At 36.0% G+C, this 18,769-nt stretch overlaps 1 protein-coding gene across 1 annotated transcript in view; it reads right to left on the bottom strand.

The window, feature by feature from the left end:
- LOC109373905 (sodium channel protein type 2 subunit alpha-like) overlaps positions 1 to 18,769 on the bottom strand; it is a 167,227-nt gene that overhangs the window by 6,770 nt on the left and 141,688 nt on the right. The window contains exons 15-21 of the mRNA XM_019628148.1: positions 18,294 to 18,448; positions 16,455 to 16,628; positions 12,420 to 12,542; positions 9,596 to 9,877; positions 8,245 to 8,298; positions 4,097 to 4,234; positions 3,626 to 3,730 (exon numbers count right to left, since the gene is read on the bottom strand). Coding sequence (XP_019483693.1) covers positions 3,626 to 3,730; positions 4,097 to 4,234; positions 8,245 to 8,298; positions 9,596 to 9,877; positions 12,420 to 12,542; positions 16,455 to 16,628; positions 18,294 to 18,448 — 1,031 coding nt within the window. The remainder of the gene's footprint in view (positions 1 to 3,625; positions 3,731 to 4,096; positions 4,235 to 8,244; positions 8,299 to 9,595; positions 9,878 to 12,419; positions 12,543 to 16,454; positions 16,629 to 18,293; positions 18,449 to 18,769) is intronic.

The raw sequence follows: 18,769 nt of genomic DNA, 5'->3' as shown, positions 1-18,769 counted from the left end.
GCTTTGCCCTATTTAATTGGGTCCTTATTTCCAAGCACTGCCTGGCCTTATGTCTTGTTTATGAAGTTAAGTCCTCATCTTGTAAACCAGTTCTGCTAATTGGACCATGTTTGATTCATTTTTGCCTCTATCCACATCGTATTTCAGGCACCCTAGGGCATGAACCTTGGCTAAGTTCTGCGGGGCTGTCCTCTCTACCTTCTCAACTAGAATGACTGATTCTGCTACTTATAGTAGGCTACATCATTGTCTTCTTTCTCAAACAGACACGTTTTCAGGACTGGATTCTCTATACTCGTGTTCTGAATTCCCCCTGATGAGGGGCATCCATTTCTCCCTATTGAAATTCTTGGACATCAAACACCACATGTTTGTTATGGTTCACTCTTTGAATACATATTTGACATGCTGGATTGGACTTCTATTGCTCCACCTGGGTTTGTCCTTCTAGGACCTCCTCCAACCTAATAAATGCATTTAATTCCAGTTTCAAACCCTTCCTTCTTACTTCTTGTTTACTGCAGTTTCCTTTTCCAAGTCTGGTTATGTTTCTCTTATTTCTACCTTTCTGATATTTCCTAACACTCCTCTATCATATCTTTTTATCTTGTTTATTTATCTCCGCTGAAACAGACTTCCTTCACCCCTTCTCTGTCTGGTGAATTCTAACTCCGTTTTAACCTTTAAGCACTCTGTGCTCTTAGAAAACTTTGTGGTTACATTTGTCATAATATTGATGACGCTGTATTGTAAATGGTTTACTCTTATTTAATTTTAATTTTCACTTCTACTCATTTGGGGGTCTGCAAAGACAGAGCAGTGTCATTTTTCTCTCAAATATAGCACCTGGAGTGTAGAGGGCTCAAAATTGCTTAAAAGTAAAAACTTGGTGTTTATTTTCATATTAGCATGATCAATAAAAAGCACCTTAGGGTCCATGACAGTAGAGTTTCCACCCCACTCTTTTGATTGTCAAATTCTGCAAACTAGTATTTCCAATTTTCTCACCATTCATCTTCCTAATTCATATCCTGCATGACACCCCTATTCATTTAGTTGTATAAGGCAGAAACTCTTGTCATATTTGTTTCTTCCTTCTTCAACTCTTATATTCAATTTGCAGACAAGCTTTTCAATTTCATTCCTGTGATAGCTCACAATTCCATTCACTTTTATTTACCTCCACACCACTCTGGTTCAGGCTACTTACCATCTGAGATATAGCCCCCAAACAAGTCTAAAATGCAAAACCACTGCCTTTGTCAATACTGGTTGACTGTCTCCACTAAACTCAAACAGAACAGGACCCCTTCAGTGGCTTCCTATTGCTCTAAGGACAGAGACAGCTCTTGAGCATGGCCTACGAAGCATAGAAGAGTCTGACTTATCCTAATCACCATTGTCAATGTGACTCAAACGAATCCTTGCTCTGCACTGCAGCCTCACCGGCCTTCCTATCTCAGGGCCTTCCCATGTGCATCCCTCTTCTCCTAAAGAGCTTATCTTTTCCACTTTGCCTATTGACACTTTCTCATTATTCTTCAGTCCTCAGCTCATGCATCACTTCAGTGAAGCTTTCCCTAACTTCCTTATTAATCAGCTCCCTCCCTCTTATCAGCTCTCACAGCCAAGTGTATTCTTTCTTTCTTGGATATTTCTATTGGTTGGTGTGACACTTGGATTATAATTTGTTGCACCAAATAGACTCTACGTTGTTCAATATTTAAATTCCAAATGCTTAGCATGGTACATTCTTAATGAATGACCGAATGGGTGGATTTTACCAGATCATTTCCTAATTTTCCAAATTTTCATCAATAATATTCTACTATAGCTAAATGCACTGATCTCTTCCCATCATCCCTACCCCTAAATGTCATTTGATGTAATTAAACAGCCTCTTTTTTTGAAATTTTCTCATTCATCTCTCTCTATATATACTGCCTTAGTGATCAATCTCATTCCTTTGTTGATTTACTTCTTCCTGTAATGGTGAAGTGCCCAAGGCTTCATGCTTAGCACTTTTCTTTTTTGTCTATTCTAATTATCTTTCAAAAATGAATCAATGCTTCAGAGCTCAACTGAATTGTGTTTGACAACTCTAAAATACTATCTCAGCCTGAAATTTCATAGGACCTAAATCTGTATTTCCAAATGCATTTACCAGACTTTCATGTATGTTAGTGGAGCCATAAATGAAACTCCACAAAACATCAACTGTTTTAGATTCTTTACTATCTATATGTCCTCCTTCTTTTCCTATATTTTATAGCTGCCTCATCTCACTGAATCTTCTTCTTGGTTCATTTATCTCCTGTGTTCCAATCCTATTGGCATGACCCCACATTATGGACTCATCTTCTTAATCTCATACCCAGTGTTATTTTGTCTCTAACATCTTCTCATACCAATGTCTAAAATCTACTTTTTTGACATTACCATGTTGTTCTTTTAACTATATTGCATTTGTATTGCTTAATTAAGATCAATTACTTCAGACTCGTAGAGGTAACCTGGACTCATTTAACCCAGAAAAATCTTGTGTTTACTACTCACTAATTCAAATGTATAACTATTCTCAACTAAAATATTTATTTCCACGGCTCTGGAGTAGACATTTTCTCATACAGGGAATGTATTCTGCTTTCCTTCCCATCCATTCAAATTGCATTATTTCTCAAAAAGACTAGGCTCAAACTGCACATTCCTTATGTCTTATCCAATATAGTTACCTACTTTCTTGGAGCTTTTGGCCTACAAACTGAACATGGCAAGGCCAGTTTCATATTGTCACTAATCTGTTCATAGAGTCTCAATTCCTGGGGAAGACTGGACTGACTTGCCCCATGTATACCTTAAGGGCAGAGTTCTGAGACTTAATATCTGAGGTATTCTTTCAGGAGTGATGGAAGAGTTCAGGGACTTGCCTGACAACAATTCCCTGTAGCAACCAAACAGGCAGCAGCAACTGGCATATATACAATTGGAATAGCCATAAAAAGAATCATATTACATGACTTAGGGACAAGATCTAGGGGGAAATAGATTTTTGTAAAAACAATAACAAAAACAAAAAAAACTGTGACTTGTTTCATTAATGATTCCATTCAATCTGCAGTTGGACAAAAATTGGGGCATATCTGAGAGGTTCAATAATCACAATTGGTCTCCACTACACTCTGAGAATATTCAATATTTCAACATATATACATATGGTTATGTTTTCTTCTCTATATTATTAGGAGCTCCTCAGTGACATCAAGCTTATGTAATACTATTGGTATATAAGTCAGAAATATATATATATATATATATATATATATATATATATATATATGGTTGTCAGAAAAGTCATGACGTATCTTTTCTGTTTTTTATTGCAAAAATGCATCATGACTTTTACAACAAATATATATATATATATATATATTTTATAATGTGTCTACATGAAATATATATTTATACATATTGAATATATGAAATACATTTGATTAGGCTATTTAGCTAGTCACATTGTTGAGGTAACACTTCGTTTTACAAATTCTCAAAATACATCTAGCAATTTGGGCTGTGAAAGTGATAGATAATATAGCTTTTACTGGTGATGAAAGTATGTTATACTTACAGCAGGTCGAGGTATGGGTTTTTGTGGTTTCTTTGAACCCAGTTTTTTCATTGCATTATAGTATTTCTTCTGTTCTTCTGTCATAAAAATGTCTTGACCTCCAAAGTAAAGAAATGAAAATAAAACAAGTTAAAATCATGTTCTTTGCTAGTTATGAAATCCTCCTTAGTAGTTGTATGAAAATTGGCTCTACATTCTATTCTAATGTTGTTAATTAATATCTGTATTTATAGAGATGCATACATTCAGTACATAAATTATGCCATATTAGTCAGATTTCTATACTGGAAATATCAAAACATGCTATCTGAATTATTAATTACTTAAAATTGGACAGCAGATTACATCTCTCAAAATAATTTTTGAATTTCATATTCTTTCTTTTTGGTGATTGCAGTTTGGAGTCAAAAGGAAACGGTGTGACATGTTCAGTTCAATTTTAGAGCAAAAATGAAGTTTCGGTATACTTATCTTCTTTTTCTGTTGGTTGAAGTTATCTATGATGACACCAATGAAAAGATTCAGAGTAAAGAATGAACCAAAAATAATAAAGATGACAAAATAAAGATACATGTACAGATTGTCTTCATACTTGGGCTGTAATTCTACCTACAAAATATAAAGAATGATAACAATTAGACCTAATACTTGTTTCATAAACAGGACATAAGCGACTTTCAATTCTCAAAGCATGTCTCATTCTAGATTCTGAATGCAATTTATAAGCAAAGGCCCTAATAGGGCATGCAAAGTGAGGATTTCATCTTCCTACAGAAGAGATGTTAGAGTCACACTATTCCATGTTAAACTTTTAAAAGTTACTCTCTGACTTAGTTTCTTCATCTGTAAAACGGAAATAATAAAACCTAAACCTCATATGGTAGTTGGGAAGGTTAAATATAAAAAAGTACTTAAAACAGTGCTTGGCCAATCCTAATAGCTAAGTGTAAAGGTATGATTTCTATTACACATTTCTTTTGATAGGTCAGAATCAATGCATGTGTGGATACAGGTATACCAGCAGGATCTTTCCATTCTGAATATAAGTCTACACACAGCCTACTAAGTAGGCCTGAGGCGCTGGTTCTGTAACAATGATACCCTCTTTTGTCCAGCACAGTTTTGATAAAAAAAAAAAAAAAGAAAATGTGATAGTTGGTTTGTGCTTTGGTTGTAATCTATTTTTCAGGCCTCACAGGGTATTATTCAAACCAATGCAGTTAACTAGTCATAGGAGGTAATGGATGCAAGTAATGACTCATTGTGTCATGAAATCAATTTAGAGGATAATGGCCAACATGAAATTTTTTTTTCTAGTGAAATAGGGTAAAACAAAAAATACTAGAAATATTATAAAAATGTATAGTCTTTGATGAGACTTTTATGTCATTTATTGTGTGTGTAATAGAAAGTAATGATATTTTTAAATGTTTTAAAATTATTGGGTTGTATGGAAAAGTCATGACGTATTTTTTTCTGTTTTTCATTGCAAAAATGCGTCATGACTTTTCCAACAACCCATAACTACAATACATACACAAAAGTGCACAGCATATAAGTGTACAATGTAATAAATTGTTATAAAGTGAATTTCACAGCCCAGGACATCGCCAGGTCTTCAGAAAACCGTGGTGTCCTTCTCAAAGAGAAATGACCATTCCTGCTAGAAGTGATCATTATCCTTACTTTTATGGTAATTGTTTTTTGCTTTTTCTTTGGCGTTAACATCAAAGCATGTATTTTTTTTTTAATTGGGGAATTGGGGGAGGAGAACAGTGTTGGGGAATTGGGGAGGGTGACCAGTCAAGTTGTTGTTCTTCAGTCTTAGTTGTGGTGGGCACCAGTCGCCATCTGGCTGCCCGTCAGCAGCTCGTGGCCTCTAAGCTCAAAGTGTGTGTTACAATCTTAGTTGCGGGGGGAGGGCGTAGATGCCATCCCATGTGGGAGTGGAACCTGCAGCCTTGTTAAGAGCACACACTCTATTCACAGAGCTATCTGGGCAGCAGCTCAGTTTAAGGTGCCGAGTTCAGTCTTAGTTGTGGGTGGGCATAGCCACCATCCCATGCGGAAGTCGAAACGGCAGCCTTGTTGTTAAGAGTGCGTGCTCTATCCACTGAGCCATCTAGGTGGCAGCTCAGCTCAAGGTGCCAAGTTCAGTCTTAGTTGCGGGTGGGTATAGCCCACCATCGAACAGGCAGTCTTGTTGTTAGGAGCATGTGCTCTCACCAGCTGAGTCATCCTGCCACCTCTTGGCAGCTCAGCGGCAGCTCAGTGTCACTGGCCCATGTGGGAATCGAACCAGCGGTCCTGTTGCTCAGAGTTCACGCTCTTAAGCTAATTCTTAACCAGCTGAGCCACTTGGCCAACACAAAGTATGTATTCTTGAGCAACAGGTTAATTATGTCTACATTTTATGTGGTAGACACATTTGTTATAACTCTATTATATTTTTAAGATTCATCCACATTGTTGTGCATACCATATTCATATACAATTTTCATCACTGTATAACATTCAATTATCTGTCTATTTCCTCTACTTTTGAGTTGTTTCCAGTTTTTCTGTAAATACAAAAAATATGTTCATTCTTGTACATAGATTCTTCTACAAATGTGCACAAGTTTCTGTAGGATATAGCTAAAAAATGGAATTGCAGGGTTAAAGAATATCTTGAACTTTATTGAATAAAGTGATAATTCCTAGCCTTTTTTTTTAAGCTGAGCCATCCTGCCACCTGTTGGCAGCTCAGCAGCAGCTCAGCTCAGGCCGGGCATCGAACCGCTGTTACTCAGAGCTTGCACTCTTGAGTGAGCTCTTAATCAACTGAGCTACTTGGCCGGCCCCCTTAGATTAAAAAAAAAAAACACATTTATCCACTCTTTTCCCATTAGCAAGGTATAGGAGTTTTTATTGCTGTTTTATCCTTGGCAGCACTTGGTATTGTCGAAATTTTTAATACTGCCTATCAGGTAGGTGAGTAGGTGATATCTCGTTTTGGTTTAAATTTGCATTTCTCTGTTGCTAATGAGACAAAGAGTGAGCAACTTTTCATAATTTTTAGTGGGCAATTGAATTCCATCTTTTGCAAAGTGCTTGAATGGTAAGGAGTTAGGTAGCAGACAGTATGTGCCAAGTTATTAAGGAAGAAACTGAAAGTAAGTTGTATGTCATGTAGGTTATTGATAAAAAAAGGTAGAGAGAACTTTAAACGAAGTTATCAGTTTGTAGGAACTACTGTAGAAAGTAGTTTTGAGCCCATTCTTTGTGGTCAGATTTCAAAAACATGTTCTACCACTTAAGGTGTTAAGCCTCTTTGCTTCCATGTTAAAATGGAGCTAATATCAACTATATGATAAGGTTATTATTTAGGATTAAATGAGATAATGAAAGGAAGTCCTTAGCATAGTGATTGGTAAATAATAAGACATTACAGTAAGTCCCCAATTTACAAACGAGTTCCGTTCCGGGAGAACGTTAGTAAGTCGGATTTGTTTGTAAGTCCAACAAAGTGAGTCTGACACACTTTTGACACTCCTAGCAGTCCCCTCCACATCACCACTGCTTTTCCTCTTGCTTCTGGACATCCTGGGCTCTGATTGAGCACTGTACTACTGTCCACTATCGCACTGTACAGTAAGCACACAGCAGCACAACTGTGACAACCAGCAGCAGACACGGGAGTTACTTCTGCGAATTGTTTGCAACTCGAACGTTTGTAAGTCTGGGATTTACGGCATTCTTCTTAAAAAAAAAGCCCATATGTGGGATTCCTGACAGTACTTGCAGAGACACAACGCAGGGCTTTTAGCTCCTGTGCTCTCTTTATTACTAAGGTGAAAAAAACACACCTCAGGAATTCTCTCTGAGTTATGCCTGGTTGTTGGTGCTAGGGGAATAACATTTTGAGCTTAATTATTGGGTTGTTGGAAAAGTCATGACGCATTTTTGCAATGAAAAACGTAGAAAAATATGTCATGACTTCTCTGACAACCCAATGCTATGCTTGGGAAATATACCAGAAGCCAATCTCTTTTTTTCAAAATGTGACTTCCTCCCTCATTGTTGGACAATGAGAAATTAATAGAAATTCACAAAAAATTTTAAAAGTGCTGATGTGTATAAGGTAGTTTGTCAAAGCCCCTTTCTTCTACCACAAAAATATGACTTCCCAGAGAAAAACACAGTGCTAAATCTTTTGTTTTGCTTTCGGTTTCTTTTTTTCCACCATTAGTCGAGTCCTTTTTATTACAAGGAAGATCAAAAGCTGAAGGAAATCGGCGACACGTGAAAAAAGTGCCTGTGAAGGCTTCAGTGCACAAAATGGCCATAACTATTGAGCCAAAAATAAAATGTCTCATTTTGCAAAAACAGTCAACAAATTTTTAAGTGCCAGGTGCCATGCTAGAGACTAGAAAATATGTTAAAAGATTTGTAGCGAGTGGAGAAAAACATTGAGATCAAATATTGGAAGAAAAATGTTAGGTTGAATATTTTATTTTTGTAATACAGATGCACTTAAATTGACCCACGGTTTTATTTTGTTGATAATATCACTAAAATACAACCTCTGTAATATTCACTGGATCAAATTTAACACTTTTCTCTCTAAATAGACTTACATTTCGTGAATCAACAGCTGCATACATGATATCCATCCATCCCTTAAATGTGGCCTATAAAAAAGTCACATCATTTAATTTATTTTCCTTGCACAAATTATAATATTAGATAAGTAATTATCAGATTGATTGATCAAGATTCAGTCAAAACAGGTATATACAATAGTTTGGGGTTAATATTTAAACTCTTTGGACAAAGTTTTACAATATATGCTTTGGAAATACTTCAACATTATATTCTTCTATAACATATTTATATGTATCTTTAACATCTATAATTAAATCCTGATAAATTATAACACTATGCTATCATAAAACCAATTAACAACATTTGACTCTGATGTGTCTATAATATAATATGAAATCTGATGAAATAATTTCATGTATGTAGTCCTACAATAGCATCAGACAAGTTGAAACATACGGTTCATTGTTTGATCATAATGCTTTCCTTTCTATGTATCCTTTTCTAAATGGTATTATCACCAATCACGAATCATGATGGTTTGTTCCTGAAAATCTTCTTAATTTACTATAATATACCATATATTTAGAGGCACTATTAAATTAGAAGAGGCAGTTTCCTAATCTAAAAACACACATTACATTCAACTGCAGTTTACTCTTTTTTAAAATATTTGTGGTTTTTGTGTGTGGACATAGTAACCTGAAAACAAAAGCCTTGTACATTTGTTTCAGTTCCTTGGTGGAACAGGATCTGTCCTTCCCTCATATTCACATGGCCTTGGGTCTTGTGTGGATGGATCATCTCTGGGAGTGTGTGGATATGATTTAGAGTGGCCTGTTGAGAAGTTGAATTAATTTTTATGAATTGATAGCAGATATAACAGACTGAATAGGAAGGTTTTCATTTGCAAGAGCAATCTCCCTGTCTGAAAGTGTTCAAGCAGCAGGAAGGAAGATGGGGATGGGATAGCAGTCTGTGTGAGGGGTGTAAGGGGTTTTGGTTATGACCGTGGTGAAGGTTGGGTGCGTGGAGATTTGACATGGGTACCTATACTCTCCGGTACCTGAGAAAGAGTACAGAAATCTACCTCTCCCCACACCTTTCCAACTTCACCCTAAGGCCAGTGCCTCTGCTTTGCTCAGAACCTAAATAGAAATCTTAGTCATAAAGGGCTGGTGCTCGGGTCTAATGCATTGTCTCGGAGATTATAAATTTTGCACAGTTGTCCACTTTCAACATGGCGAAGAGAGAGAGTTCAGCAATGATTGAGGAAGAACCTAGGAAGATGGTCCTGAGGAAGTATGCATTTGTAAATACAAAGAAAGAAGAATTTTAGATTAATTTTAATGCTACATCACAGAGAATAATAAAGTGGTCACTTACGACTTGAAGCAGAGAAAGGTATCCAAGTCCCACGTTATCGAAGTTTACTTTCACGTTTTTCCACCGGGCAGTTTGATTGCTCTCTATGAGGGCTTTACACTCGCTGTAGTTGTTGACTACGCTCACGTCGAACATCTCTCCAGTGGTGAAGTTAATACAATGATAAAACTTGCCAGCAAAGAGATTCACTCCCATGATACTGAAGATTAGCCAAAAGATCAGACAAACCAGAAGTACATTCATTATGGATGGAATGGCTCCTAAAAGAGCATTGACAACAACCTGGCACAAAAATGAGAAGGAAAAAAAGGTGAAAAGTCAACAACAAATATTTACTGTTAGTTATTTTTAAACAGAATAAAAAGAACAACAGTCAAATGATAAAAAGTATATCTGTTCTTAAAGTTAAATGTTAGGCAGAAACTAGACTCTGGTAGCTCTGACTAAAATTTTTAATTATACTAAGAATAGTGTAAATTAAATTTTAAATTGTAGAATGCTTTGTCAAGAGGTAAGGCCATACATGTAGCAAATGTTCATCAAATAATGGAACTAATTATATTATGAATGAAAAAAATAATTAAGGGTACAAATAGTGACATGACTACAGAAGTAATGTCATCATGTGAATATCACAATTTTTTAGTCATGCAAACCATAAAATTTACTATCCAAAATTTGAGAGTAAAAGACAACACTTGACAGTGAATTTCTAGGGTGAAAAGGAACACTAATAATAATTATTAATATTAATAATAAGTGCAAGCGAGGACTGCCCCAAGCAATGTAGTTAGTGTAGGGTCATCCTGCATATAAACTCAGGAGCAAAGAGATCGGAGTGTGGAGAGTGAACATATGGTGAGGAGAAAGGGTTTGGAAGCCAGGAGATCTGTATTCCAGTTCGTATCACAAATCAGCTGTGTGCCTTTCAGTAAGTTATTTAACTTTCTGACTCTAAAGATCCTCTTTTGTGGAATCCCTTTCAGAAGAAATTCTCAAATTATAAAATGAAATATTACATAATCAGAACAGGCTGAGCTATGAGTAGCTATATTTGCATAAAACGCTACAATTTGAGCGCAAGGATTTCACTTGGTGGCTTTCGCTTACAGCTTTCTCAGTTAACCACGGCTTTTGAGGAAACTTTTTCAGAATATTTCTTAATTATCCCACATGTAAATATTTAGCTAAGTATTTTGTTCTGCACAGGCACACCTAAACTACATCAGAAATAAACTTTGTCAATGAATAGACATGTACAATATAAAAAATAACATGCATTAGCCTTCCTGAAATCCCTTATGGGAATAAAGTACATAGCAGGGGTGTCAAAAAAATGTATACAAGTGGACACTTTGATCAACGTTGCTCAAGCAGTAGTTCGCCGTAATCAGAAGTGTCTGGACGCTGATGGTAACCACTTTGAGCACCGCTTGTAATTGCAGAAGTCAAACGTCACTTGTGTTCATCTTTTGTATTGGTATATATTGAGTATTACAATTTTAATACAGTTTTCCTTTCTTAAAATGTGTACACATTTTTTGGCACCCTCTGTATAAATACATGCACACATATAAAAATACGAGTAACGACATCTTACAGCAACAATACCAAATGGGTACTTGACAAAAGGCACAATTCATCTGCAAATTAGCACCTGGAACCTATTCAGTAAAGGATAATGTTTTAATATATTTTTAAATGGAATAAAGTTTTAAAAAACTTATTACAGTGTTAAATTACTGCTAGAATTTCAACTGTCTGATAATTCAGAGGTATTTGACACTTCATCTTTAAGTTTACCACAAGGAATGCTTTACTATGCAAATGTGAGGAGACACTGGTTGATACAAGTTTAACTTTTAAATAAAGCTGGATAGCAAGGAAATAATACATGTGTTTTCCAAGGGAGTCAAATCTATGGGAGGACTAGGAATTTAGGTTCTTATACATGCAGATTCAATATAGAAAATATAAAAATTATTCTAGTACTGAAAGTTTGATTCCATTTTTTAAAATAAAAACTACTACTGCAAAAACAGTAATTTTAACTTGGTAAGATGAAAAGAACTTAAAGGCAACCATGTGCACACAGGAACACACACCTACACCCACAATTCTTTTCTGGTTGTGTTTGCAACATGCACAGAAAGGCCTAAGTAACGATTTTCAAATATCACAAAAAGCATCATTTAAAAAAAATTCCTTTTAAAATTCCTTTTAAAACTAAATCCACTGTGACAGGGCATCATCATTTCCTCACTGCAGAGGGTATGTGGTCTCAGGTTTTGTGCCCCAGGGGATGACAAATGACAGCACACATTCCCCCTTGTTCTTTTGTACCACCTTTCTAAAATGAGTGTTGGATTTCAACAGTTGACCTACTTCCTAGTCAGCTCAGCCTGTGTTTGAAAGCTAGAAGGCCACATTCGGGCTTTGAGAGGCTCAAAACACATCATATGGAGCAATGAAGAAATGAGAAATGACTACGTGGTTTTAAATTACAGTGAGTGGGATTTCCTGCACATTTATAAATGGAATGAACATAATTAATCTTGACTCACATCAGAAGTCTACACAACATGATAGAGATTTCCCATAGAGTCAAAAATCTAGTTAGAAGCAATCACTCAGCCATTATATTCTGTGAGTGTCTCCATCCGTGTCAAGTTTATGGATGTCTGACAAATATTATTGATTGATTGGTTCCGTCACTACGAATGTAGAAGACACATATTCTCCATGGATTTGTCATTTTTAAGGAACAAAATGTCAGTCTGTTCTTAATTATAATTCCAACAAACTCTAAAGTATTTGGTCTTACCCTCATTCCTTCAAATCGGGATAAGGCTCTCAATGGCCTCAGAGCTCTTAGTGTTCTGAGGGATTTGATGGCACCAAGTTCTGAGTAACCCAAGGCATTTGCAGTTAAGCTAACCAATGAGACCTATACAGAAAAAGCAACACAATTTTCTTATTTACAGACAAAAAAACTTACACAGTTCAACCTTGCTCTATGCAATAAACCAGTACTTCTTAAACTTTAGTGAGTATCAAAATCACCCAGAGGGCTTGTTGAAAACACAGAATCCTGGTAGAGTCTGATTCAGTAGGTTTGGGGTGGGGCTTGAAAATTTGCAATTCGTTAAGTTCCCAGGTGAGTCTAATGATACAGATCTGTGAGCCCCAGTTAGAGAACCATTGCCATAACATATGAAAAAGAAACTACACGTTCTCTTTTCAAGATTCTTGACAAGAACTTTTTAAAATTAAATGCAAAACAAGAAAAAGGACACAGACATGCAATCTTCATCTACAGATCTTTATCTATAAAACTTTATCATTTCTCATATTATTTAGCCGACCTGAAAGGGAAATGAAAACTTAGTATAGGTAAACTATGCAAACCACTGGTGAATCTGAACATAAATACATTCAGAAAGATCTAGGCCTCTAAACAGAAAGATCTAGGCCTCTAAACAGTGGCATTGCTTTTCTGTAAATTTTAATGTGAGAGTATAAAATCATTAATTAGATAAAATTAAAATAATTAGCTCAAAAGAGCTGAGATTTTAGTATAACTAATTAGAAATTGTCAGAACATTTTCTTTGATCATTTATGTAGATGACTAACGTAGTTGATAAAAGTTGTAAAATCTCAGCTAAAAAAGAAAAGTGTAACTGTCATAGAAGGCACAAAAATGTCTGATTTCCTTTGAAAAAACATACAAAACTCATTGAAACTGTATTAGCTAAGGAAAGCTATTTTCTCCTACAGTACCCTGAATTTCAAAACCAGATAAATTAAAATAGATGTGTAATATACCTTTTAAGAGTATGATATTATTGGATACTTGAAAAAATAATTTTTAAGAAAAATAAATGAAAAAGAAAATTTTTACAACAAAACTTGACTTATTCAAAATAATTTTTCGCATATAATCTGAAATACTGAAATCTCTAAATTTGGGAAAAAATGAGCTATAAAAATTTATCTTAAGTGGCTAATGTATTTTTCGCAGAAATCTAAACTTTTAGGCTTTGTAAATCTCCTCTTCACAGACAATTGAATAAACAGTTACTGAATTATCACTTATTGTGCATATTTTCTGCATATAAAATTTGAGGACCTATAGTACCTTGTATTCCCTGAAGACAGAACCAAAAAAAGATAGAAAAAAATTAAAGGATAAATTGAAAGAAAAAAGTTAGAATAAGGAAAAAAAATTCCGAACAAATGCAGTATTTATTGGCTAATTAAAAGAAGTGGTAAAATATCCAATTTTATGTGATTTGTGTAGCTAAGTGTGCAAAGGAGCTACATTTAGTACTTTTCGTCTTTTTGGAGCAATCCCTTAAATGGTCTTTTGGCCTCTAAATAATCCCCTTTTTATTCCATCATTTATACCTCCACGAAATTTCTCTCCCTAAAACAGTGAGCTTCTCTTGTCATTTTCCATAGGTAATATACAATGGCTTCTTCTTCTCTAAATCATAGGTCTAACTCTCGTTGGATGGCATCTCAGGTTCTTCAAACTCTTCTCCAACTTACTTTTCTTATCTTATAATCCCATTACAGGATGCCTTCCCTCACCCTGTGGCACTGTGCTTATCCTCTAGGGCTATTTGTTTCTTGAACCAGCCCAGCTGGCATGCATCGGTGTCTTAATGCTTTGGTGCCCTTCCCCTCCTCCGTACCTGCTGACAATCTCATCCCTCAAACCCACACTCTCACACTGTACTGCCCTCATAAAGCCTTTCCTCCTTCCTCATTGAAGTGAATGTCACTTCTAATACAGATGTCATCTTTTAGTTGTATACATATCTGTCCTCACTAGTCAACTGCACACTCCCATGGGCCCAGAAAAATGACATTCATATTAGTATCTTCAATAACAAAATAATGATCAATAGGGGCTGGCTGAGTGGTGCATTGGTTAGGAGTTGGCTTGGGACACCAGTGTTGAGCAGCAGGGACCCAGTTCAAATCCCACATGAGTGACGCTGCACCCTCTACAGCTAAGATGGTGAACAACAGCTTGTCCTGGAGCTGGGCTGCTGTGAGTGGCCGGCGATGGTGTAGGCTGCAGTGGGGCTGGCGGGAAGTGGGCCTGAGCTTTCATGAGCTGCCGTGAGTGGCCATCCTATGGCCCGCAAGTGACTGCCTCACCCAGGAAGAGTGCAATGATAATACCAACATGGGCCAGTGAAGCAACGCCCTCCAAAACTAGACTGAAGGACAAAAGAACAGCAACTTGTCTGTTCCCCTTCCCCAATTCCCCAACGCTGTTCCCCTCCCCCAGTTCTCCAATAAAATCTTTAAAAAAAAAGATCAATAAATATATCGATATAAAGCCAAGTATTGATTAGTTTAATATATTATAATAGTTTTCTTAAATTTTAAGAAGGTAAATATCAGGATATGTTAGGTAATATGAACACCAGCTGCAGGACTAGATTTCTCTTAAGAATTTCTTTATATTCAGGTAGTGTTGACTTAATGGCTTTATTATTACATAGTTATATTAAATATTAGATATTTTTATTATAAATTTACCAATGTATCATATCCACATACAAAAAATTTTAAAAAGTGTCATCTGTCTCCTTCTATGAATAAAAGAATGGCTATAGTCTTGGTATAGTTTTCCATTGTTTGTAATATCCAAATATATGTGGTTTTAAGTATTATCTATTGTCTTATTTTATTGCCAGAAAACTTTTGATGTAATCCTGCATGTAGCTTTGTATGTTATATTTAATAGTAGATTTGCTTTAGGCAGATTAGAAAACAACAACAAAAACAACAACAAAGGTATCTTTCTCTCTTAAATTCAAAGAATTCTCTTTATCCCTTATGAAATGTTTCCCTCCATTTGGTGATTGGAAAGCTCATACTAGATTAAGAGTTGTCAGTTTTTTCACCTGAAACTGTAAAACATAATTTTCTCCAAAAAAGGTCCATTTTTTTTCTTTTGCTAAAATGATATGTAAATTTATACATCAAATATGTCTTTAATTGCCAACCAAGGAATTATTACAATCAACAGACTATCATCTTTAAAATGCACTCTTAAGCACATTGTGCTTTCCTGAAAATTCTATGGTCCTCCTCCTCTATGTTGACTTTATCATCCTGTCCCTTCCCCCACGTCCCTGTCCCCTCTCTCCACTGGCTCCCCTATTCTTTTCTAGACAAAAGGTCTTTAAGTTCCATCCTATCTGTTCTGAATGAACTGCTCATTTAAAAAGCATTTAAGAAGTATATTGCTAAACTAAAGAAAAATGACTTAAAAATTTTTGTTCAGTTATGATTTTATATTTGTGAATAAAAGGTGAGATTTTCCTCATGCTCCATTTTTAAAAGCCTCTTATATTCTGGTAACTATCATACAAATCAGTAAGTGTCTCTTGCTATTTGTTCTTCCAAATTTCTTTGTAATTAGTAATCTATCTGAGGGACAAACACTTCTCAACAGTCTTTGGTGATGACAAAAACACTAATGTCAAAGATGCCTGTGAAAAATTCTTATGTGAAATGTAAGAGTGAAAAAAGCAGAACTTCTACATTAATATATTATTTTGTATAACTTGGGATTTTAAACATTAATTTGAAACTAAGTCAATAATTATAATATGACATTTGGCTGATTCATCTATGCAAGTACATGTATTTAAACTGTCCAAAAATATGATTTGGGGCTTCTTCTCATTGGGATAGTGGGGATCATCAGTTTTGTGTTTGGGCCCATGAAGACAGTAATTGCCGAGTACCTACTATGTGCCAGGCCCCACTGCAAAGACTAGCACATAGCACCACAGGCCAACAGAATGATGCAAGAAAGTGCAGAATACTCACATCAACGATCAGGAAATCTAGCCAGCACCAGGCATTGGTAAAATACATTTGAAAGCCATATGCGACCCACTTGAGAAGCATTTCCAGGATGAATATGTAAGTGAAGACTTTGTCAGCATATTCTAACATGGTTTTAATGGTTTTTCGTTGCTCAATATATATGTCTTCAAAGGCCTGTAAGTGAAAAAATCCCATTAAATTTTATTGTCATAAACTGTTTCTAATTGATAGCTCATTAGAAAAAACATGCTACAAGCCTCTTCTCAGGTGCTTTGTGTTTCCCAAACCTGTATTTTGCTTTATGGTAATTTGTATGCAAACGACCACTGACTGGGCATTTCAGTCAACCATTAAATTCAAATAATTTAAAAATTCTGGTATCAGTGAAAAGAGCTTAAAATGTTTAACTGCCAGTTGCTTCTTTCTACAGCAGGAGGCAGAAAGTCATCTGCAAATAGGCCTCTTTTGTTTAGTGCAGAGTCATTGCAATGTATCTCTCCTCTCAGTGATGTAAAGATAAGGCAAGAAGCCCCTTCATCTTGGGGAGAGGAAGCTGGATTCTAATCTCTCACTGTCTCCTCTCTCTCTCTCTCACATACATGAAACCTGGGCATATATGTGTGTGTGTGTGTGTGTGTGTGTGTGTGTGTGTGTGTGTGTGTGGTGGTCGGGGGAGAGGGGGAAAAGGGGGAGGAGTGTATGCCGGAAGCTCCCTCTGCCATCATTTTGCAGTGCTCTTTGGGAAGGGTGGGCGTACTCATTTGCAGGAGCCCTTGGGACTTCTGGGATTAAAAGAGCATTTATGTAACTCGATCCCTTCATAGGAAAATCTATCAGGGTCACCTGGTAGTCTGGATTAAGGACAAAGGAAAAATTTCCCTTTGGAAGAAAAGTGGGATCTGGGATTGTGACCAGGAATTAACACAAGGGCCTAAATAAAGGCTTTTCAGCACAATTTATGGCTGAAGGTGGAAGCCCCTCAGAAGCCAGCCATTGTGCCAGCATGTTGGTGCACTTTGGTGAGCTCTGACTGGGTGTTAACTGAGAACCAAGAGGTAATAACAGCAGTGACACTTGTCACTGATGAGACATCACAGTACCCTTTCTACGTGGCATTTAAAACACAGGGCTGACCCTCTTTGCTTTGACTACATGGCAGGATGCAGGATTCTTAGTCAAATCAGAGGTGGGCTTAGAGTCTTCCAAAATCCTCGTATTAAAATCGTTGTAACAAACACTATTGACTAATTGAAAAAAAATAAAAGAAACGCAACTATGCCTGTATTACCAAATGGGAAAATGGGTCACACTGTTTTCATTATATTCTTCAATATTTTGACCAAATTGACCATTCTGTTGAATGAAATCAGACATAAAATAAGTTTGTAATACTTGCACTTTGCTGCTAGTCAGTAATTATATTAGGCTACTATTTACCACTCACTATGATTGGCACTAGTGAATCAGCATGAATGAGATAGGTGAGTTCCTTGCAGCAATGACGTTTATGTTAAGCAGTTTGATATTTAGCTTATAAACCCATATCATGTCTACATAGTCATTATTAATAAGAACTGTCTTTGATGACTGAAAGTCAAAAACAGCCTTCATTAAATAGTACAAAAACCTTACTGTTCTGGGTTTGATTCAATCAGAGGCCTACTCCAGAACAATAAAAGTTGCTATTTATTGAGCTTCTCACAGTTGTGCTAAAAATATCGCGCAATGTTTCTCACCCTCACAAACAAATTATTGTAAAAAACATGTTATAGGAGGTACACTGAGGGAAAGGTACAGGGCTGCAGCTGAAGGTAAAGGAACAGATCATACACCACCTACCAGGGCCCCACTGCTGAGCAGAATCATGAAGACAATGAAGGTTTCAAACCAGTTATGCTCCACTATTTTATAGCAAGTTTTTCTCAAGTTCCACCAGAGTTTTCCTTTGCCTTCTTCTATGCTTATCTGACAACATTTAAACTTCCGCACACAGTCTAAAAAATGTCAAAGTAAATGAAGAAAAAAGTTAGTTTGATTATGTCATTTGTGTTGGTGGAAGATTCATCTACTTTATTACCCGATACATTGTAAATGACTTTACTTTTTTAAGATGGCTTTCACTTACAGAAACTAAAGTCATTGATATGATTTAATCATTCATTTGATAATTTTTTATGTAATGAAACTATTATAATGGATTATATTACATTATAAAAACATTATAGAAAAAGAAAACGAAATTTAAAATCACCAAAAGTTGATATTTCCATTCTATTCTTATCCTATGAGTGCAATTCCATTTATATATGGACATG

Source organism: Hipposideros armiger, unplaced genomic scaffold, assembly GCF_001890085.2.
Source record: "Hipposideros armiger isolate ML-2016 unplaced genomic scaffold, ASM189008v1 scaffold_751, whole genome shotgun sequence".
Taxonomy (NCBI): Eukaryota; Metazoa; Chordata; class Mammalia; order Chiroptera; family Hipposideridae; genus Hipposideros; species Hipposideros armiger.
The sequence above is the reverse complement of the archived record's forward strand: the minus strand, read 5'-3'. Positions and strand labels throughout refer to the sequence as shown.